Source organism: Protopterus annectens, chromosome 3.part1, assembly GCF_019279795.1.
Source record: "Protopterus annectens isolate FY-2018-M chromosome 3.part1, PAN1.0, whole genome shotgun sequence".
In the NCBI taxonomy this organism is placed as follows: Eukaryota; Metazoa; Chordata; order Ceratodontiformes; family Protopteridae; genus Protopterus; species Protopterus annectens.
This window is the reverse complement of record NC_056732.1, coordinates 665,382,600-665,406,326: the sequence shown is the minus strand read 5'-3', so window position 1 is coordinate 665,406,326 and position 23,727 is coordinate 665,382,600. Positions and strand designations below refer to the sequence as shown.

Sequence of the window (23,727 nt, the reverse complement as noted above, 5' to 3'; positions counted from 1 at the left end):
ATGGGGGACTGTTGGTGGGGATATGCAGACACCTATGAGCGGTCTCGCTCATTTAATTCCACTTTGTGCTGTTCTACATTGCAGAGGCATGTTTATTTTGAGAGCTCTGCTCTCAGACATGCCTCCTGTACTCGTACACGCTCCGTGTAAGTCTAGGAGGTCAGGCAGTGCACCTTCATTGATATGCATGGCGCGCTGCCGTCATCCTCCTACACGGGCGCTTCTGTGCAGGACTACGCTAGTCCTGCATGGAAGATTAGTGAATCCAGGGGTATGTTTTAGCACTTATCAGGCAGTCTTTTTTCTTCCTTCTGAAGAATATAACTTGTATCAAACTCTTGATTATTTCTGCATGCTTGGCAACAGTTACCTGTGCTATTATCCTGTTACATCTTGACGTCTTTGGTGCCATATAGCTGTAGCTTTCAAATATGAATCTTGCTTACTTGCAGTGGATCCAGAAGTATGTGGCTAGAGAGTTAAGTGGGTTGTCCAGGTTTTGCTTATCTCTCCGTGGTAGGGGATCTGGACTAGTAAGCAGCCACAGCTAGATCAATATTTTTAAAATCTTGTTATTCACCTTTTGTGTCGTCTGCAGTCTGGTTCCTTTCTGCTTTAAATAACTGTGAGTGCCTTATGTTCCTTTTTAGTAACTTAACTCACTAGGTGAGGGACTCTGCTGTTTGCAGAATTAGGCCTGAAACATTGGCTAGATCTTTTTTTTACCTTTCAGGTATTATGTTTCCTTATTAAGGCAAGTGAGACTAAATTTTATTTATTTATTTTATTTTACATTTGTTGACCGGGAATGTCTGACTGAGCCAAAGCTATTTTTCAGCAGAGGCCTGGGGAGAAAAGCTCCGGTACATACAAATATACAGTTTAGTACTTCATACAGATTTTATACAAGTAGAATACAGCAAAATCTTATACAGATTAACAGTAGGTTGTACATATACTGGGTAGGTAGAATGGAATATAAAGTACAAAAACTCAGGTGTGTGAAGAAAAATTTTTTTTTTTTTTAAATCTAACCAGAAGTTGTATGAGTATTACAGAGAGAGGTACATCGATTTGGAAAAGTTGAGAATGGAATGTTTTCAAGGAGGGTTTGAGCATTGGCAGATCCATTTTTTATTGAAATATTCCTTTAGTGTTAGCTTAAACTGTTTGGGATGTGCCTTGTGCGAATCTCAAGGGGAAGTTTGTTCCATTCACTAGAGGGGTGGTAGCTATGTACGTTTTGTCCTGCTTTAGATTTGGGCTTGTCGATTTTTAGAAGGTCTTGAGAAGAGCTACAGAGGTTTCTTGTGGGAGCATAGTGGGAGATGATAAAGTATAAGGCTGGGCAGAAAGATGACTGATATAGGATTGAATGTATGGTTTGGAGCTGAGAGAGAAGGAGGAGTTGGGGCAGTTCAAGCCAGTTTAAGTATCTTAGTGAGAGACAGTGGTGAGATCTGTAGGGTTGTTGGGTTGCAAATCTAGCTACTTTGTGATATGTAGTCTGAAGTCTAGCATTGAGAGAGGAGTTAAAGTTAGTAAGAATTTAAGAGCAATATGTTAAGCAGAGAAGAAGATAGGCATGAGTGAGGGCTATCCTGGAGTAAGACATTTATTATTTCTATAGGGTAGACCTAGCTTAAGGTGGGTTTTCCTGATACAGTTATTTATGTGGAGATCAAATTTTAGTTGGTCATCGATTGTAATACCAAGGAGTTTTGAGCTTGATTCGGCAATGATTGGTGTCTTATTGAGTGACTGGATAGTGAAGGTGGTCTTAATGGGGTTAGCTATTTTAGGGAGGAAGAGTAGGAGTTTTGTTTTTTTAGGGTTTAGGATGAGTTGGTTGTTGGAGAGCCATGTTTCTACAGAGTTCTACAGAGTTAAAGGATGACTGGGTAGCTGTTAAGAGTTCTGAGAGTTAGCTATAGTTATGACTGGCGAGTCATCAGCATATTGTATAATAAAGGAGAGTGGACAGGAGGTGTAAAGCAGGTTTGTGAAAATGTTGAAAAGTAATGGCTCTTAAGTGGATCATTGAGGGACTCCCATTTGTATTTGTAGTAGATAGAGCAGTGTCCCATTTTACAGATTGGAATCTATCTCTTAGATAGCTTTCAAGCAATACAACTGTATCAGGAGAGAAATTGAGGTAGGACAGTTTGTTTTAATAGTAGAGAGTGAGAGATGGTATTGAAGGCCTTAAAAGGTCAAGGAAGAGACAGGAGATAAGTTTATGGCCATCTCTGGTCAGGGAAATAGTGTTGAGAAAGGATAAGAGTGCCGTATAGGTACTATGCTGTGGTCGGAAACCATGCTGAGTTGATGTAAGTTGGTTTTCTTGAGAGAGATGATCCATGACTTGAGTATGAATGCACTTTTCTAGAAATTTGGATAGAGGGGAGAGGATAGCAATAAGCCTAAAGTTAGAGATTTCAGTGGAGTTACCTCCTTTGTGGATAGGTATGGTGTAGACGTGTTTCCAGATGGAAGGTACTTTAGATTCCGAGATAGAACGGTTTATGAGGATAGAGATAGGATAGGCAAGTGAGTGGACAGTTGACTGGAGAATGTAGGATGGGATGTTATTTGCAGATACAGAGCAGGGTTTGAGTTTGGAGAGTAAGGTACGGATGTGTGTTGTGGGGATGGGCTTGAGAGAAAAGATTTTGGAAAGAGATGTTGAAGAGAAAGCTGGGTTTGTGGGGTTCTTTGTATTGGAGCTGTTTGAGTTAAAGAGATTGGATATTGATTCCACAAAGTAAGTGTTGAAGGTGTTGGCTGTTTCTACTGATGTCTTTTCTGTGGTAGGGTTGGGTGAGGTAGGGTTTCCTGGATGGAGCATTTGACTTATTGTGTGCCAGAATTTTTTTGGGTCTGATTTTAGTGTTCTAGGGAGTTATAGTAGAATTCTTTTTTGTCTTTGTTGCTTAGTCTTTTGACCGGGTTTCTTTGCATCTTTGTAAATCATAAGGATTTTTTGTTTGTAGCCATTTTTCCAGGACTTATCTCTGGACTTCATGAGAGTTCTTGTGTTTTTGTTAGCCAAGGAGATATTTTAGCTTTTGTCCTGATTTTACATGGTGGGGCTAGTGAGTTAACGATATCCAGAAAAGTAGAGTTGAAAGCAATGACATCCTCATCTAAAGGAAGCTGAGTGAGGAAGTCCCAGTTTACTCTAGATATTGTACTGTTAAAAATTTCAGGGTTAAAATTGGAGAGATTATGCTTAGTAAAAAATGTGTGTGGTTTTGGAGGGTGACTAGTATATCTTAGCACTTTTGTGGTTGATGGTCACTCAGGAAATCAGGGAGAGTTTCAGGATTATGATATTTGGATGGAGCTGAGACTAGTATCCAATCTATGAGGGTATTTGTAGTGTGGGTGTTGTTAAAGTGAGTTGGCTTAGTAATTAGCTGGGTAAATCCATATAGATTAATATTGTGCGTGGATCCAGGGTTATTAAGGGTTAGCCAATTGATGTTCATGTCACCGAGAAGGATTGTTTCATTTGAGATATTCAGGGACAGATAGGAGAGAATGTTTTCCAGTATTGGAATATTTTCTCCTGGTGGAATGTAGGTGGCTACTATTGTGATTGTCGTGTAGTTGTTTAGTTTAAGGTTAACTGCCAGTGTTTCTGCTGGGGAGAAAGATGGCTTTGGCTGTGTGATGAGAGAAATGGTGAGATTACTAGATTAGACTATGGCAACTCCCCCACCCTTTATGTTCACTCTGTCTAGGCGAATCATGTTATAGCCGAGGGGAGGATATCTTTATCTAGGTTATGGGGTTTAAGCCAGGTTTCTGTTACTGCAATGACATCAGGAGTATGATTAAATCATGGGGGGGGGGGGGGCGGTGATCAGGGGGATGACTAAAGCTTTTCAGGTGGTCACATTGTTACACTCATTTCACGTTTGGATTAGTCTGTGCCCTAGAACAGATACCAGTACAATTGTTTTGTGATCAATTTTGTTTAGCAGTGTCTCTCTTTCTCTGTCTTTCTCATATGTGTATATATATATATATATATATATATATATATATATATATATATATATATATATATATATACATACATACATATATATATATATATATATATATATATATATATATATATATATATATATATTCATAAGTAAGTACTAGGCTAGCTGTCCTTGTGGGCCATTTTAAGCCTGTCCCATGATCAATAAATGTATATTACTCCTAATGAGGTCGAAGATTGGCATGATGGTTAGTGTTAACCTTGTAGACACAAGTTGTAGAGTTTGATTCTCAAATGGAGTAATTGGCTAGGCTTAAAGTAGCTCATAAGGGCATTTAGCCTAGTACTAGTCTATGAACCTATAATGAAAATAAAAAAAGAGCTCTTACCATACATAATTTGAGGGGACCCATGTATGGGATAAAGCATTTAGGCGCTGCCTCTGTCCATTAGTAGTGCAGGGTGCAGTCTTGGGGTACATTTTCTGCTTCCCATCTATAGACGTAACTGTTGAAAATGAACAAGGATGAACTTTGTGTTATATGGATGGTGAGTCTGTTCCACCGGACCGTTATCCTCTGTGAGATATAACCATTGTGCTGATGTTGCAGAAGAGGTTTAGAGTACTTCTGATGCCATTTGACTACTGATGGGCAGTAAATCCATCAGTAATGGATAAGAGAATGCCTTGTTGCCAGACACGGGTCACCTCTAAATAGTCTGTAGAATACCGAGTATAGGGACAGGGCTTTGAGTCAGTCCATGTAAGACATGTTGTTTAGGATATATCTGTTGCTTGTACAGTATTCAACTTTTTAAGCACTAAGTGAAATAAAGTGTTCAGATTCAGATAACGTATAATTAAGGCATCAAAGAGAGACTGGAAACAGAAAATTGTAAATGTTTCTCAGTGTCTGGTTTAAATATATGCTTTAGATAGTGATAAATGTAATGCAAGCTGTACAAAATTAAATGCTATGCAGAAAATGATGAATTAAAGTAGGAAAAATACACAGGGTGACTTTCTAAACTTTATTTATTTATTTTACATTTGTTGAACGGGCTAGTCTAATTGGATATATGTCCATTTTCAGTAGAGGCCCGGGGAGAAAAGCACCACAAAAACAGATCGTTGCAACTTCAGAAACAGTACACTTTTCAGACTAATACAGTTTACATAACAACTTAATAATCATGAGAGAAAAAAATAAAAAAAAAAGACAAAACAATAATAGAAGAAAAAATTATTTAGAAGGCAGTGGCACATTCCTAAAGCCCAAGCTTGATATACATCACGAAAAAAAAAGTGTTTACATTTGTTAACAAATTTTTAAAAAGACAAAACAATAATAGAAGAAAAAATTATTTACAAGGCAGTGACACATTCATAAAGTACAGTAAAAAATTATTTTTAACAAGCAACAGATATATCCTAAAAGATAAACTTTACTTTGTGTGCAAGGTATAATGTATTAGAAGTGACACAAAATATGCTGCCCGTAGAATTTGAGAAACTAAACATGATTTATCAGGCATTGCTGTTAGTGGTTATGATGTACATTCAATGATGAATTAAGTGTACCTTGAGCCCTGGGCTGTTTTCATTCCATGCCCTCCACACACTTGATCTGTGTATAGGTTGCAGTATTTGTTGTACTGCGTATCACTTGCCATTGGAACTTGTGGTACAACACAACCTATTCTTTCAAAAGACATTTTTGAATTCAGTTCATAGTAGTGGTGATTGATGTACACGGACTTGAACTTAAAAATATAAATGTGTTGAAGCTGTAATAGGCCTTCAGAACAACATTTGGCAAAGGGAACACACAGTCAAACCAAGGCTCTTGATTTTAAATGCCAGTTTCTAGCCACTTTTAATAAAACAAAATATTCATAATTTTATAGCCACAAATGAATCCAAGGCTTACATTCTATGTATATTAAACAACCAAATGTCTGGCAGTTGTTTATACTATTCAACATATGTTGATATACAGTTGTTTTGCAGCTTTTGGCATGAGTCTCTGATCATTATCACTAGTCTGCCAAAATAAGACTCATTGGTGTTATATTTACTAACTACAAACTTCTACATAGAGAGAGAGATGTTAAATACAGAGTGAAAAAGCTTACATTTTACAGTACACATATCACAGGTAAAGTGTGACATTTGAAAAAATTCTGTGGACCAAAGCTTGCAACTTAAATGTTCATTATTTCAGAACATTGTCAGATTCACTATATTCAGACTAACAAATCTTGGGGGTCTGATTTCAAAAGGTTTGATCTCAGTGTAAGTGACCACACACACTGAGAGGAGGTCTTTTGGAATCTGGCCCCCAGTGTAAACCTATTTATAGATGAGCCTTACACCAAAGTAAGTCACTTACACCAAGACCAAGACATTCATACCAAGGATAGACTTACCTTGAGAGCAACTCTTTTGGAATCTACCCTATGATGATTAGGAAATATGTGCTAAGGTTTATGAAAGAATTAATAAAATTTGAAGGGATATAACACAGTATATATATCCTGAGTGAAAAAAATAACCACAAGGAATAAATAAATAAAAACTGTTTTAGTAAAACAGATCAAATCCCCTCTTGAATTCAGCACTTGATAGATTCTAAGCAGCTGAGAAACATGCATTCTTAAGAAACTTGACTGTGTTTTATTTGTTATCACTAATAGTGCAAGGATGTGTTACATCTGGTATTCAAAATACTTATATAATGGTTTGGGCACATAGACTGCATAAAGGATAGTTTACAGCCTGTATTGTGAAGTGTGTGCTGTGTGTTCAGACAGAAAAAAACAGTCATTTTCTCTTTTCCTTAAAGCTTGAATCCATCAAAGCTTTACTCTTGATGTGTGTCCCATTTGTTATTGTCTATTATACCATGCGAACATCGCAAACCCGACAAACGTGCATGCTGATTGGCTAATCCAACCAGCGTGCACATAGTAAATCCTACAAGAAACAACGCAAAAAGTCCGGTTGCTACATATCATGCGGCGACAGCAAATAAACAGTAAAGTAAAGTAAATCTAATACCCAAAACACACAACAATTTAATGAAAACACAGAAAACTAACCAATTTCCATACTACACTCCTCATTCCCTCACCTCGAACACTAAAAATAAAAGTCATGCAGTCGCAAATACATCACACACACACTACATAACCACCATTTATAACACAATAAAACCAAGCATTCTCATAAAACCACTCACTTACCTATATTCCCTACAATACCTATACACAGACAACTCCAAAAATGAACATACTAAAACACACCACACATCCCTCGCAAAGTCAAAAACACACACCATACCGAACGTCCACATCAGCATACATCTAATAAAAGCGCATACAACACCACCATCTAGTGACCAAATAGTAAAAGTACATATTTTAAAAAAATTAATACAAATTAAAACTACACCACATTTCAACATACCTATAACTACTAAAACATAACTACACGTTATAAACTTCTACACTGCTTAAACTATATTATACCAAGCACCACCTAGCCCTTTCCTAACATTTCCTGAAAACTAAAAATAACATGTATTTAAATTAAAACAGAAATAAACAATAAACACAAACTGAAAGTGTGGACTATTTTATCTCACAAAAGTGGAAGAATACAAAAAAGCAAACAAAAACATAAATAACAACAATACAAACATAATACAAAACAAACTAACACCATGGTATAGTAATAACCACTTCTGGTGTGGGTAATGCTGGATTTACCCACGGTTGTCTTTGTTTGGTCCCTCAGGCTTCGCCCTCGGGACCAAACCATGCCAACCGTGGGTAAATCCAGCATTACCCACACCCAGGCGTGGGTTATTGCTATATAAATCCTTTTCTGTTTGCAGCTACTCTCTTGTACCCAGAAGACAGTTTTCTGTAGTGCTGGACTTTTTTTCAGCTACTGTAATTTGAAGCATAGTGGCAGTCTGACTTTATGTGGACTCTTCTTCCACACACACTTCACTTTCTTGAAATGAGTGTAGATGAAAACATATATGTGATTTTCAGTGTTCATCAGAATCAGGCCCAGTACCTTAAGATGAATTCTAGCTGTATTCCCCCACCTTTAGGTATGTTATCATTTGGCTGGATGTCTTATGTTCGTAGGTAGTGACAGAATGAAATTCAAAGGATAATTGAGGAGCCTAACCCAGTTTCCCAGTTACCCTATATATCACTGTTACTTCAGAGTCACACAGTAGGCAAATGGAGGCTGAGGGAATCAAACTATGGACTGTAGGAAGCAGCTCATTACAGCTCCATAGCCAAATCCGCTGCACTAATTGCTAGACTGACTCATCTTCACTTATAGTGTGCTTGCTACAACTTTTCTTTTAAGCTGTATTTGTTATATGTTGAGGTGGGGTTGTATTATTGTGTATAAGGAAGTAGTCAGAATGATAACACTTTATTTTAGAACCTATATTATCACTGAATATGCTCCACTTACCATCGTTCTAAAATCTGTTCAATTTTTAGGGCTGTGTTTTGAATGCTTCATTATTTCAGAAACCCATGCTGTTACTGCCTGTTCTTTCTTATGCAGAAGCAACAGCATTACCATCATTCTGTTTGATAGACTCAAGGTGGAATCACTTGTATATTATCTTTCCTTTTGCTTCTACTCCTCCTTCCACTCTTCAGCACGTTTCTGTATTTTTCATTTTCCCCCCTTCAACTTCATTTTAGGGTATGTAGTTTGCTTCTGTGTGCCCCCACTAAGTTCCCGTCATCCATCCCCTCCTTCTGAGCCATATGAGCTAAAAAATTGTTTACTACTCTGCGACAACCCTCCACCTCTGGGCCAGTAATCAAGAAGCCTCAATCCTCACCACTGGCACCAGTGGGGGATGTTCACTATGAGGATAACAGGTACACACACAGTATCTCCAGCTGCAGCTCTCTGCATCAAGCACAGTGAAGCACAATTTCCCTTAAGAGCACACAGAGAACACACTCAGCCCAGGATCTGGATGTCTCTCTGTCTGTATCCATCCAGATCTCCAATAAGACTCCCAACTGGTACAGCTATAGAGTTGAATCCTTAGCCAGTGTTCCAAGTCAAGTCCTCTAACACTCTGTCTCTGTCCAACCAGTGCTTTGTATCCCTGCCCTAGTAGCTGACGCACACACTCTTTGAGATTTGATTTGCACACACAGACCTGGGAAAGGCTGGCACATGTTTACTAGCTATGCCCCCTTTTGCCCAGACTATAAGGTAGTTATCATTGCTACCAGAACCCCTCGCCAGCTACTTTAAGGCCGTTAACATAGGGTGTCCAATTTTACTGTGCAATATTAATACTAATACAAATGCTAGTTTGAACAAGAACAAGGCTATTAGGAGTGACCCACACAGTCCCATCAAATAAATATGCAAATACTCTCAAAACTTGAGTATCTCAACAAAGATCAGCCACAATAAAAGGCTTAAATATATTTAATAATAATTAATAAAAGAACAAGAAAATACTAAGTATGTATTCACAATGACATCATAATTCAAATCACAGGAAATATTTAAAATAACATTAAAGGACAGGCTCAGACAACTAAATAAAAACAATATCTAAACTAAGCTTCACTATATTCCTGACTGAATATAAGATAATTATACTATTCCCCAATAACGTACTTAATAAAGCAAGACAGATGATGTGGTGAATGGTCCTTCTTGTTGTCAGGCCCAAGACAGAATACAGAATGCTCTCTCTCATTAAGAGACTTCTCAAAATAATATCTAAAATATTATTTCTGAGATAGCTTGCAGAATGACATCACTTCTGGTCATAGTTCCAATGAAAACCCCTATTGCTGGAAGCTGGTAGGACTTAGCACCTACCTGTACAAATACACACACAAGGGATTTTGCTTAGATCTGTGGTAGGTGCTGGAAGTCATAAAACAATTGCATACATCCACACTTCCAGAGTAGTAATTATTTCACCCCAAAGACAATACAGAAAGCTTCCTAGTGCAGACTTTGTGTCTCTGGCCGCATTGAAACCTGTGAGATAGCATCTTTATGACCTAGCCTATAAAGTGATTTAATTTCAAATATATTTTAAAGTTTGATGGACTGAGGTTAACCTCCTGATTTTCAGTTTCTTTGTTAAAACATATCCATTTAAACAATTACAGTTGTGCATGTACATTTCTGTTCAATCCAGTAGGGTGCACTGTGGATACATTTCAAACACAAGCACTTTACAAATACCTTTTCAACACAAACATCTCTGCAAATCAGTTTGATATACACCTGACATACAGTTCTAATACATTTGTAACACCAGCATCGATCAGTTCTAATACATTTGTAACACAAGCATCTTGTATAAGTCAGTTTGATAATCACAAATGACATATAATTATTTACAAAATTCCAGCTAGCTGTGCTCCCAGTACATCCTTTCATCACACACTTGACAGTCTTCTATTTAAAATTGATATTTTCTCATCTTATTTTAATCTGATTTCTGTGCTTTATTTTTTTCCTCTTTAATCTTATTTGCTTCCATTTTGTGATCATTGCTGGACAAATAATTGACATACGGCCCACATCTAAGTTCACTTATTTGTTTTTGTAATTGTAGCTTTCTCTGTAATGTTAGGTTGTTTACTTTGATATGTAATTGTGTTGTTACTGACATTTTAGGTAAAATGTGTAAAGTGTAGTGGAAATCAGAATGCTGCATGAACTACTGGGTAATCCCCATTCTACTAGGTTGCACACATATGTAACATTTTGCTCTGTGTGTTCCTGAACAGTTGCTATAATTGAAATATATTCATATTTTTATTGATTCATATGCTTCAGGTTCATTCCATAGTGAGTAGTTGTGCTATAACTTTCTTTTTTTGCTGAAGATTTTTTTTTCTTTCTTTTCACTTTTAGTGGCAACCTGGACAAGCAAACTGGGAAGGGAAACACAGCTCTGCATTACTGTTGCATGCATGGTAAATTGGAATGTTTGAAGCTGCTTCTAAGGGGCAAACCATCTGTAGATATAGGTAAGAATATTTTTCTTTAAGCATCATTGAGATGTACTGTATGTTAGAAAAAAATAGCAGGATAAAAGTTACCATGCTTAATGAGTAGGGTTTATGGTATGTGCTATTAACTGCATATTTTCTGTTTCTGGACTGGTTTATTTATATTTTTTCTTTGCAGTAAATCAAGGAGGAGAAACGGCTATAGATATTGCAAGGAGGATGAGGAACTATCAGTGCGAGGAACTGGTAAGAAATGTTATTAGCATTCAGCAAGTTTAATAAAACATAAGTTGTCTGTCTGTCATGCTTTTTGTCTTTTCAATGTATTTAGACTATAGAAGATTATGATCAGGTCACCAAGCATAACCAAGTTGTTAATGTGTTTGAAAAACTGATTGAAGAAGTTCATGTTGAAAGCAAAACTTGGGAGGTGAATTTCTTAAATACAAGAATACATTAATAACTGATTATGATCAGAGGTCTAAGCGTGATTCATTGTAATATGTAGGGACTTTTGGCTGCAACGGTGTACTACTAGTTTAAAAAAAAATGAGTAGGAGATCAAAATGTCTGATAGCTTTAAAAGCTGCCATATAATTTGACCGTCTGTATAAGCAGTGGCATGAAGGAAAATTCCCTTTTTGTCATCCAGTAGCTTTTGAAGCTGCTTGAAGCTTTATTCTACCACACTTTAAGTTGATTTAGTCTTAAATGCTTTCAGAGCTCTGTCTGTGTTTCTTATGTAGTTCTGTGGTGCTACCATTGTTGTGTCTGTGGGAGAATCACTGTTGACAATTTCCGCATCTACTAACCTCAACTTAACAAACTTTTTATATGAACTGTGCAGCAACAAAGTTATTTTTTCTTGAGTCTGGAGTGTAAGCAGCCCATGTATTGTAAGATGCGTAATTCCTTTTCTTAACAATCGGTAATCTCGGAAACTTTCTTGATAATTTGGATTTAGGTTTACATGTATTAACAGTGAATAGAATTTTGAAAATGTTTTCTTAATGTCCTGTTAGCCCGGGGAGAAATGCTCCAGAAACATGTCTTTAGAATGTGGGAGGAAACCGGAGTACCTGGAGGAAACCCACACGAACGCAGGGAGAACATGCAAACTCCACACAGAAGGCACCCCAGCCGAGAATCGAACCGGAGAACCTCTTGCTGTGAGACGGCAGCATTAACCGCTGCACCACTACGCCGCCCATATTCTATATATCAGTTTATAAGTTTATAATACATAACAGCACACATGATTAGTCTGTATTTTTTTAAATAAATGAATATGTAAAGAATTGTTATTCTTTTGTTTGAGGGAGGGTGACAAGCCAGCAGAGTCACAATAAGCATTTTCTGAATTTTTGACACATGGAGCCCAAATGGTTTGCCATCACTGCCATAGATAGTTCTCTTAACTTAATCACTATATACTGTGCATTCATGACTGTTAACATTCCATCAGTTGAGGCACCTTCAATGTAGAAGGATAGGTCAAGTCTGTATTTCACTTTATGCCTTTTACACAACTTAATAGCCTCAACAAACTGCACTTACTGTTAAAATGGAGTCACTGCATAGTTGTGAGTCACTGTGCCACAGTAATTTATCATCCATTTTACTATGACCACCACAAAACTTGTTCTTCATACTCTTTCACAAATTGAACTGAATAACTCTGTAGATTTTTCATGTTTCCTTTTCTTGTAGTGCCAGTGGCAAATTGCTTTCTCAACACCCAGTGAAGTTTTCATAAAAACTATCCACTATGCATTCTTAATTTTAACAAAATCCAACAAATCCTTCCTTTCATCTCCTTCTAGCACACCAACCATTCCTTAAGCTTTTTTGTGGGTTTTATCTTCCACAGAAAGCAGTTGCTGTTTCCACATAGTCCATCTCTTACATTGTCTCAGATTTTGCCAAAGTGTTACTTAAATGGCTTCATGGTAAGTTATTGATCATGCAAAAACACTTTGTCCTTGACTACCACTACTTCCAAATGTCTCATCTGTCCAGCTGACAGTCCAGTTAAATGCCACAGATTGTGCCTTTTTCCTCCAGCAGTCTCATAATTTCTTTGACATTAACATTAAACATTTTGATATGACTTTATTTGGGCCTACACTTCTTACTCCACCGCTCTGATCATTTCCTCCTCCAGGCTTACATCTTATGCACTGTTGTCCATCTGTTCTGCCATCTTTCAATAGACAACATTGGCATACTGTTTTTCTCATAAATTCACCATAAGTGACCTAGTTTATCTTAAAATATATTAATTTCTGTAACCACAGCATATGTTGTGACCAAGGAAGACCAACTACATAAAGCTCTATGAAACTTCACGGAGATGTGTTTGAATAACCAGTAAGCATTATTTATCTCAGTTGTGGGTATGATACCTTACTAGGGACCACCAGCCACATCGGATGCAGGGAGAGGTACAGTACATGAAAGCAAGCAAGCATTGTCAAATATTTGTTTTTGTTACAGTTACTTCTGTACCGCATTATCAATGATATTGCAAGTCCTTTTCTTGACTGCAAGTATTTTTCTATCTTTCATTCATTGCCTAAGCTCAGTCCTTAACATAATTATTTCAAATGATATATCTGTGGCAAGAGGAAATCCTCATAGCATTGGTGTGTGGTGACTGACCTTTGTAGTTGATCTGCTTGCAATTGATAGTCTTTTGTTAATAAGACTGATTAGCAGTGAAGTTCATGATACCTCAAGAGCATCTGATGGACCAAAATTCGAAGTGAAGCATCCTAGTTATAAAAGGCTTATCCTTAGGTTTTTTTAACTTAGAAAGCAAGTTTCATCATGAAGTCTTCTGTAATGAATGTTTTCTTTTGATTATTTTCCACTGGACATTTGCTGTGAGATCAAGTGAAGAGTTAGACTGCAAACATTTGTCATGTCATGGTAAACAAATGCTTGCCTTATTATTCAGTGTAGGCAGACAGTTTCAGTCTAGTTTTTCACTGTGTCATGACAATGTGTCAGTGTCATGACATTCTGGATATCTTGATTGATTTGACATTTGTTAACCAGTTTAGTGGGCTGGCCTTAGGACCCTTTTCAGGTATGACTTCGACCACAGGCACAAAAGCATATATGTAAAACTAACAATAAGAAGCACAGTTTCATAATCATGTGATGAGTAGTAACTAAAACATTAATGGGAGGAAAAAAGCTATAACCTATCAAGGTGTTACAGTAGTGATATGGCTGGCACTTACTATATGGAGTGGATTGTATGTAATGAAGTACAAAGTCCTACAGGGTTTATTTTTGGATTTGGTCCTATTTAGTGGAGTCTTAAAGTGTGAACAAGCAGATCGGAAGGTATCAAAGTGAGTTAAGTTCTTGTAGCAGAATGTAAAACGACAAAAACACATGAGTGCACCAGTAATGTAAGGCTGCCAACTCCAGAAAGGGAAACCAATGTCCAGGTATGAATCTTTTACTCTCTGAGTCAGTCAAACTGAAGAAAATGTGCTCTCTGTTATAACTACACAAGAAACTAAGTGGTCTAATTAAGTCAAACAAGGCCAACTATGAGGTTAGGATAGTTTCACAGGCTAAGGACTTTCAGAAGGCCTTCTATAGCTACATCCAGAGCCTTAGAGGTAACATACACCAGTGTGCTTAACTGGTGGTGAACAGTACCTCTTACACTGATCAGGGTGACATAGAAAATCTACTGGTTGATAAATTCAGGTCATACTTCACCCCCCCGACTCCACTAGGTGAAATCATCTCCAACATACTTTCCCCAGCTAGGAGCAGGCACCAGGTGCTGGCAGCACTTGCTAAAGCCAAGAACACCGACTTCATGGGTCTTGACAACATCCCCGTTTGCCTCCTAAACAGTCCAAAACATGATCTATCAGGATCACTTGAGGCACTCTTCAACTACAGCCTTGAAACTGGCTACATTTCAAGTGAATGGAGAACTGCAATAGTCATTCCCCTCCACAAGGCAGACCATCAGCTGACCAAGGGAGCTACAGACCCCGTCATTCTAACAACCCTATTATAGAAAGCTATGAAATGAATCATCGTGGAAGTGATAAACAAGGAAATTGGCAACCCACAGGCACTGACCATATTCCAAATTGGCTTCGTTAAGAGAGGGTCATGCCTATTTAAGTTGGTAGACTCTTTTGAGAGGGTCACCAAAGCAGTAGACAAGGGTAAAACAGTGCATACTGGCATATCTTGACCTGGCTAAAGCATTTAATACAGTACTCCACCCAGGCATTGTTGACAGGCTCTCTGAGCTAAGTGTCAACGGTTACTAACTCGCAGGATTGCCGGCAGACTCATAGGACCCAAGAAGTCAGTATCGGTGAAACCACCTCCACTAAGAGACCGGTCACCAGTGGATTACCCCAGGGTTTCACGCTGGACATGCTCCTGTTTGGCATACTAAGTCAAGACTAACATTAAAGGCCTCTGGCTTACCAAGTTCACAGCTGACTGTAAATTGGGAGCTATTGTAGATTCCCTCCAAGACACAAACATCTTGCAAATGGGTTTAACAGCGACAAATGACTGGTGCCAAAGCCATGGCCTGAAACTCAATGTCCAAAAATGCATTATAATGCTGTTTGGGAACTGTCAACACAAGTTAATTACTCCATTGTTAAAATGCCCCTAAGAGCTGACCCAGTAGTAAGGGATCTGGAGACATATGTAAACAGCAATCTGGCCTTTGGCCAACATATAGCTAAGATAGTAAAATAATTCTATGTTGCCCAACTTTTAGGTAAGGGTATGGCATCCAGGTCCAAGGAAGTTATAGCAACACTCTACTCAGTCCAACGAAACACAAGAAAACAAACTGCAAAATCCCAAAGACTAAGGCACCATGCCTGGAACAACAAATTAATTTATTATAAAGTGCTTTTCGTCCACACCAAATAGTCAAACTTCATTAGATACAAGTACTTCATTTACAAGAAACAGTTTAAATAGCCCTGTCAGTAAGTCACATGACATCCCAGCTCAGTAAGTCACATGCATACCTCTCAAGTGTACCTCATTACGAGGAACATACCTCATTTAGGGTCTTAAAATGTTCACGTTCCTCGAAGTTCCTCAAAGTTTCACATTGAAAGACTATCACACATTCAGTGTTAGGAATTTTTTTAAGTGAAATCCATTCTAAATAGAAATGAATCATATTAATTCATTAAAAGATCTTCTTTATAAGTAAAACCAGCATATTTTAACCATCCTATGACCTTCCTAGATGAAGTTGTTAGTAAGCCATTAGTATGTGTTCCACATTTTGCCCATTTGTTCCACATTATGAGGGCTAGTGTTCCTCATTTTGGAGATGGAAGGTTGAGAGCTATGGTCACATGACATCCCAGCTAAAAATTTAAAGTGCTAGTCACATCTATTTAAGAAATAACAGCATATTTTTAAAATGACCATGTTAATATTTCTAAAATCCACAATTACTCTAATTAAAACAAAAATATGTTAAACTTCTGTCCAACAATTTAATAGAATAGGGAGTATGAGTATAAAACTTAAAAATGTAAAAGTATGTTTAGGGGAAAGGTCCCCAATACTGTCTCATTAGATTTTTAATTACTTTGTTGTTCCAGACATGGTGCCTTATTCTTTGGGATTTAACAATCTACTCAGCCCTTATCAGACCTAGCATTGAATATATAGCCACTTTAGCATGCATCTAACCAGACACTTTCAACAGTTGGAACGCCTACAAAGGTTTTTCACCAGGAGAATTCAGGGCATGAATACCCTGTCCTACACTGATCGCCTAAAAGCTCTGTCTATGTATTCAGTCTCCTACAGAATGCTGAGAGGAGATCTTTGCTGGCTTACAGGGCATCCTCAGACCCAGTCCTGATGGATCTGTTGCACACGTGCAAAACAGCACCAGAAACACTATATCCAGGGATGTGAACTTCACTTGTGACATAAACAGAATGTGCTAGAAAGGCATATGTGTCCCAGAGGATCCCTGCACTATAGAATAGTCTCCCTATCCATTTAAAACAGAGTCCATTCCTGATACTATTTAAACAAAACCTTGACAGTTCGATGGGAAATCACAAGTTTTCCCCCGGTCTGTCCCCCATGTCCATTATGGACAGAGACCGTCACTAAGAAAAGTGTTATCCTAATACCCCCCCGACAGATCCTTAGCTACCTGTCTACTGACATGCCCTCCATATGGTACTTGGAACCTAAATGGTTTGGAGTGCGTGGCTAGGCTTGTAAGGGCCCTAGTGGTCATTAGCCTAGTAACGACCTATGAACGATTATGAGTAGTGCTTATTCCAGTTTAAGGATAAGTGCATTCTTTGCATTTGAAAGGCATTTTTCTGGAATAAGTAGTCCAGTGGTTGTGTAGGCCTGTTTCATATGTGTTAAGATTTTTGTAAGTGGAAAGTGTGATGTGATAGTTAAGCTTTTGGGAGGGGTAAAAGTTAAGCTAAAGATGTTTGTAGGATTTTACTCCACTGAATGCAGTGCAGTTGAGAGTGTAGGGACAATTTTAAAAGCTATGAATTTGATTCTGCGTATGTTAACATGAAGATTATTAATATCGGTAAACAATATGAAGGCACAGACCAGAACTCTTCAACCCATCAACAATGTGTTCATTTAGAAAAGTGCTGCCATCTGTGTTTGCTTTGCTGAAATGTCATTTAATGCCACAACATGCATTTATTTCTTAATTCCATTGCTAATGGGAATTACTCATGCCATTGTTCATTTGCTGATGGACTACGTTACACTTGCCTTGAAATAACATTCTGAAAAACATACTTTTTATCTCCTGGGTTTGTTTAGAACAGTAGTGAAATGGGAAACGACAGTAGCTAAATAGGTAATAGTCTGCAGGTGCAAGTAGTATCTCATAGTGCATTAATGGTACTACCCAGAATTCGCTGCATTTTATTACATGGTCTAGCTTACTGTCAGCCTGAATCGAAAGGCTCTTGTGGACATATCTGCTCTGCAATCCTTTTAGCTCTGATTTCACATAGTATCATGTGCATCAGAAATTAAATCTGTTGGGTAGGTGACATTAATCCTTCTAGTAGATACTAATAGTTGAAGAAGTTGGAGCATTACTATTAAACATTCTGAATCTGAGTATACCATACCATACCTTGACTCATTGCATCCATTTACCTTTAGCAACTCTCAGATCATGCTGCTTCACAGCAAAAATCCTTTGGTACAAATGGGAAGGGATGGTAGGTTACTATTTTTGCAAGCTCCAGTTAGTCAGTTACATTCAATGCAGGGCCTCTTGTTTTTTTAACCCATTTTCCCTGAGATCCTATAAGTCAGCCAAGACTGCCTTTTTGCTAAGCTGAGAAGGAAAAAATCTGTATCATGAAAGATTTTCATATCAGGCACAGGGACAAAAGAATGAATCCATCAAATTGGTAGCTTATTTTTCTCCATAAATGACCATTTGACATATTTCTAAACTATCCCACATTTCAACTTCTACTGATAATTTTATGTGAAATTTTTAAAACTCGTTCTGTTCCTCAAGCTGTCCCTTCCTCATTTGCCCACCTTATATATGTATATGATTCTCTTCTCCCATATCTTTCCGTAGATGATGCAACTTCTTTGATGTCCATGATCTCTGAACCTAAAGTTCTTACTGCAGTCTATAGCTCCACTGGGGTTAAATCTCCAAGCCTTTATGGCATCACTGCAGCAATTTATAATTATCTTTACTCTGAATTGCTCCTATTCTCAGTAACCTATTTAAAGTCCTCTTTCTCTTGGTAATACAACCATTGAAGTCACTTCTCATAGCAGATTATTAGGGGTGATAGTGGATGATGATCTTACATTCAACCTGCATTGTGACTCCCGTGCACTGGTCCAGTAATCAAGGAGCCTCAATCCTTACCACTAACATCAGTGAGGGACGTGTACATTGGGAGGATGAAAAGTACACACACAGTAAAGTACAATTTCCATTAAGAGCACACAGAGATCACAGTCAGTCTGGGGCTGGTTTCTCCCTCTCCCTACATATCCCCAGTAAGACTCCCCACTGGCACAGCTATAGGGTTAAGATCTCAGCTGATTGGTCAAGCCAAAACCTCCAGCACCCTCTCTGTCCAGCCAGTGCTTTGTGTCCCTGCCCAAGTAGCTGATCCACACACACACACACACACACACACACACACACACACACACACACACACACACACACACACACACAAACACGCTTTGAGATTTGATTTATTTGCAAACACACAGATACTCCTTGGGAAGACTGGCACATGTTTACAACCTATGCCCCCTTCTGCCCAGACTATAAGGTAGAATTCACTGTCACCAACCACTACTTACTTATCAGCTACTTAAGGCCCTTCCCAAAGGGTGACCAATTCTACTGTGCAATGTTACTGTTATCCAGATGGTAAATGTGACCAAACTTTTAAGGCTATTCAAGAATGGCTTGTACAGTATCACCAAATACATATGCAAGTACTCTAAGAGCTTAAAAATCTCTACACAAAACCAGCCACTATTAAAACGTTTAAAAATATTTAATAGTAAATAATAAAAGCACAAGACAATACTCATTAACTCAGCACAGTGATAATAGAGAGTTCACAATCATAGGGAATACTTTAAAATAACATAGCAGGACAGTCTCACATAAAAACAGAAAACATCTCACTAATCTTGCTATATTCCTGTATATCTCTAAGAGAAACTATGTTCTAAATAACTTACTTACAGAGCAAGGCAAAGTGCAGGTGATGTTGTCAGATCCAGAATAAAATACAAAATGCACTGACTTTCTCTATGAGATAGTTCTTAAGTTAATAATACACATTACTGCTGAATCATCTCAGATTACATCATTCTTCTTACTTCTGCCTAAGTTTCCCAGGCTAGCAGGAACTTACATTTTTAACATGTCTCTGTTAAAAAATACTTATCTCTCAGAAGCTGACAATTCTCTTAGAAGCTTGCCTGAAACCGAAAGTCGTAAAACAATCACCTTGGAAACCTGTAATTACCTCTGTTTCCAGACAACAGAAAGAAGCCCCTAGCCTAGACATCCTGTCTCTTAGTTGAGATAAACTAACTTTGTAACACACTGTAAAACTCTTTACTTATTAGCTTATTTTCTTAGAGTTTTGCAAGTTAACTCTGTATATCCCACTTTCTACCATGAAACCATACATTTGCATTGACATATAGTTTATACACATTTCTGCTCTTTTCCAGCAGGGTGCACTGTGGTTACAGTCTTGAAGCTCAGTACAGAACATATAGTTTTCTTACAGTTTTTAAGGCAAGCAGGTCATGTTACTATTCAGAAATGACATAGAATTATTTACAAAATTCTATCTAGCTGGGCTGGCCGTGTCACTTTTCTATACAAATCATATTAACATTTTCAAGTGACATATAATTATTTATGAAATTCCAGCTACCTGTGCTGGCAGCATCTCAGTTTATCACATGCATATACAAAATTGCATAAGAAAAATTCATCAAAAAATAGGGATGCTTTATAGAGCCAAAAACTTGCTCGACACAACTGAAACTACACTTGCTGCTACTTATCTCCTCCCCACAGTTCTTTATGGTGGTCCCATCCTCACTAACCTCCAGGCTTCACAAAAATTAAAACTTGATAAGTGTTATAACAAAGTTGTTAAATTTGCAGCAAATACCCCTTTCAGAACCCACCATTGTACAGCACTAAAAAGCCTAAATTGGTTAGAACTGCCTCATCAATTAACATACACAGCTTCTTACCACATATAAAATTATCTGTTATCCATCTGCCTGTCCAGCAGTAAAAAACATTCTACACAACTATGTTCCCATTTGGTAATTACGATCTAGTGACCAAAAACTCCTGCCTGTTTACAAACCTATCAAATCTGCTGTGATTGTCTGTACTCTTACAAGGTTGCTAAGGCCTGGAACTCCATAACTGTATCTATCAGGTCAATACCCTCCCTTCCATCTTTCAAAACCACACTGAAAGATTTTCTAGCTAAAATCTGGCTCTGTTCTTGCTCAAAACCAGGATAAACTATATCCTTCAATGTGAACAAGTGGCTTTTCATTCCTTATAACTCCTTACTCTCCCTTCTTTACTTACCTCCTCACTTCTGTCAAATTATTTTCCCTGACTTTCTCTCTAAATATACTATAAGCCTGTTTTTCCCTCACTTCCTATCGCAATCTCTGTTTGTATTATACTAACTTACCTTTAATAAATATTAAATGATTGTCATGTAACTTGTATCAATTCTTAACCAATTTTTATATTATGTCTAATTTGTTATAAATATTTAAACTGCAGATGTTTTTGTTTTATTTTTTGAAGACTGTAAAATTATTGTTCTTAAAATGTTTTATAATAATTTGGAGCTTTTCTCCCTGGACCTTCACTGAAAATAGGCTTCTGCGCACTTGGACTTTCCCAGTAATCAAATGTCAATAAATAAATAAATAAGTAAAGTGATGATTGTAGCAGATGACATGCCTCATTTTTTGTAGTGTGTCTTTATAGTTCTTCCTAAGCCTGGAAAAACTTGAGGAGGTTGCTAGTTATTGCCTTGCATTTCTCATTAAAAAGTCATATGCAAAACTATGAGCTTCCAGACATTACTGTCTTCTTCTTCTACATCTGACTGGCTTGCAGCAAGTAGGTTTCATGATGAATAGTGTTAACATGGATCTGTACACATTGTGTAAAAATCCTTTTCATTCTTACTCAGGCCACTCATTTTCTGACAGACTCCTATACTGCATGAATCTTTTGATTCATTTCATTTAGTACCTGTGTGATGCAGCACATGCTTACTGGTTGTGAAAGCTTTCCAGGCCATTTGTAATTATCCCCAGTCTAACATCCTCACCAGCTCAGTTGTCTCTGTTCCAGTCAGCATTTTCAGATGGATCAGACATTGATGTTGTTTGTCCTCAATTCTCTTTTTGACTTCCATAGAACTGTGTGCTCAGGCCAACCAGTGATTTCCTCATCTGTCTGGATTTGACAGTATTGGGTCAGAAAAGCAAACTTTCACAGTTTACATTTGGCTGATTACATGGGTCTATATTAGATAAATGAACGATTAAATGTTCGAATCTCTAAAGGTCAGCCTTTAGAGATCGAACATTTAAGTGTTCGAATATCTTTAAAAATTAAAAAAAAAAAATTAAAAAAAAAAAAACTAAAGGGTGTAAGCAGGGGGGCAAGCCCTCCTGCACCCCCCTACTTAAATATACCAACTCCAAGATCACACTACAGTGTAGGGGAATTGGAAATTTCCCATTTCCGCTCTGCCGTGCACTGAAGTGCGATCTCGGAGTTGGTATATTTAAGTAGGGGGGGTGGGGGGCACAGGGGGGCTTGCTCCCCTGCTAAAACCCTTTCACTTTACCTTTTGTTTTTCTTTATTACATTTTCGAACACTTAAATGTTCGATCTCTAAAGGTCGACCTTTAGAGATTCGAACATTTAGGTGTTTGTCAATGTAATATATACCCGATTACATCTTTTGTGCTGTGCATTGTCTGACCTTTTTTATGTTACAGAATTTGCCAGTGTTTCTGACCTTAAGGTTAGCAGCTAGAAAAGAGAATAATTCCCAGCCAACAAAGCAGATAAATTTCTAAACTTCACTGTACCGCAGTCTCCGTACAGTTTGTTGAACACACTTTTGTGAATGCACTACAGCATTCGCATAAGTGTGTTCAACTTTTTAGTACATTTCACATTTTGTGAACGACAATCTGACTTTCAGCATAATACCTGCTGCCTGATTGTCGTTCGCAAAAATGATAGTAAACCAGTAGTCGCCATTGGGCAACCTTGCACAAAGCCTTATTATGATACATCTTCAGCTTACTGACTTCCCTGCTTGTATATACGTATAACAAAAAAGGGGAACCATAAAGTGAACCAAACAGCGAAATATCCACAGCACGATACTGTCAGTGTGAACACTGCCAAAGCAAAAGTCCCAACTTGTATAAAATATTTATTGAAGCGCTTTTCGAGTGCCTTCCTAGGCAAACTTCTTCAGAAACTAATGAATAACTCTACGTCTGCTTTAAATAGCATGACGTCACTTATTACACACAGAATTTCCAAGTAATAAAGTTAATTACATTAATAAGATTCATTAAAGGTAGAAGAACCTTTTTAACTTGTTACCCATGTTAGTTCAGCTAAAAACGTTAGTTTCCTCTAACAAACTATAATACATTTAAAAATCTACCCAGAAAGCTGGTAAAGTATTCATTATAAATGTGAATAAAAGGAGATTAAGTTAAAATAAGAAAATAGAAAACTAATAAACTGAGCAATAGCTATACATAAGTTCAAATACTCCCATCCTGTAATAAATATGTGATAGATATAAATGAAACATACACATGATCAACACAATAGTACCTTATCAAAACCAACAATCAAAATACATGTTGACTTAATAAAGTAACCTAAGCTTAATCATGTTTATACAAAATCCTTTTAACAAATCTTACAGCATATGTTAAAATAATGCCAAACTACCTCTTCAAACTCAAACTACGAAGAATACATGAAATGGAACAAGATTCATTTAGCCCAGGACTATGGTATGCTTCTAGCTTAATTTGCCAGTGAAGTT

General features: G+C 37.5%; 1 protein-coding gene across 4 annotated transcripts in view; it reads left to right on the top strand.

Moving 5' to 3' along the window:
- The window catches only part of ASAP1 (ArfGAP with SH3 domain, ankyrin repeat and PH domain 1), a 2,547,392-nt gene that overhangs the window by 2,102,707 nt on the left and 420,958 nt on the right, over positions 1–23,727 (top strand). For all 4 annotated transcript variants that reach the window (XM_044067036.1, XM_044067034.1, XM_044067035.1 and 1 more), the window contains 2 exons: positions 10,947–11,062; positions 11,223–11,290. In XM_044067036.1, the coding sequence (XP_043922971.1) occupies positions 10,947–11,062; positions 11,223–11,290 (184 nt within the window). The remainder of the gene's footprint in view (positions 1–10,946; positions 11,063–11,222; positions 11,291–23,727) is intronic.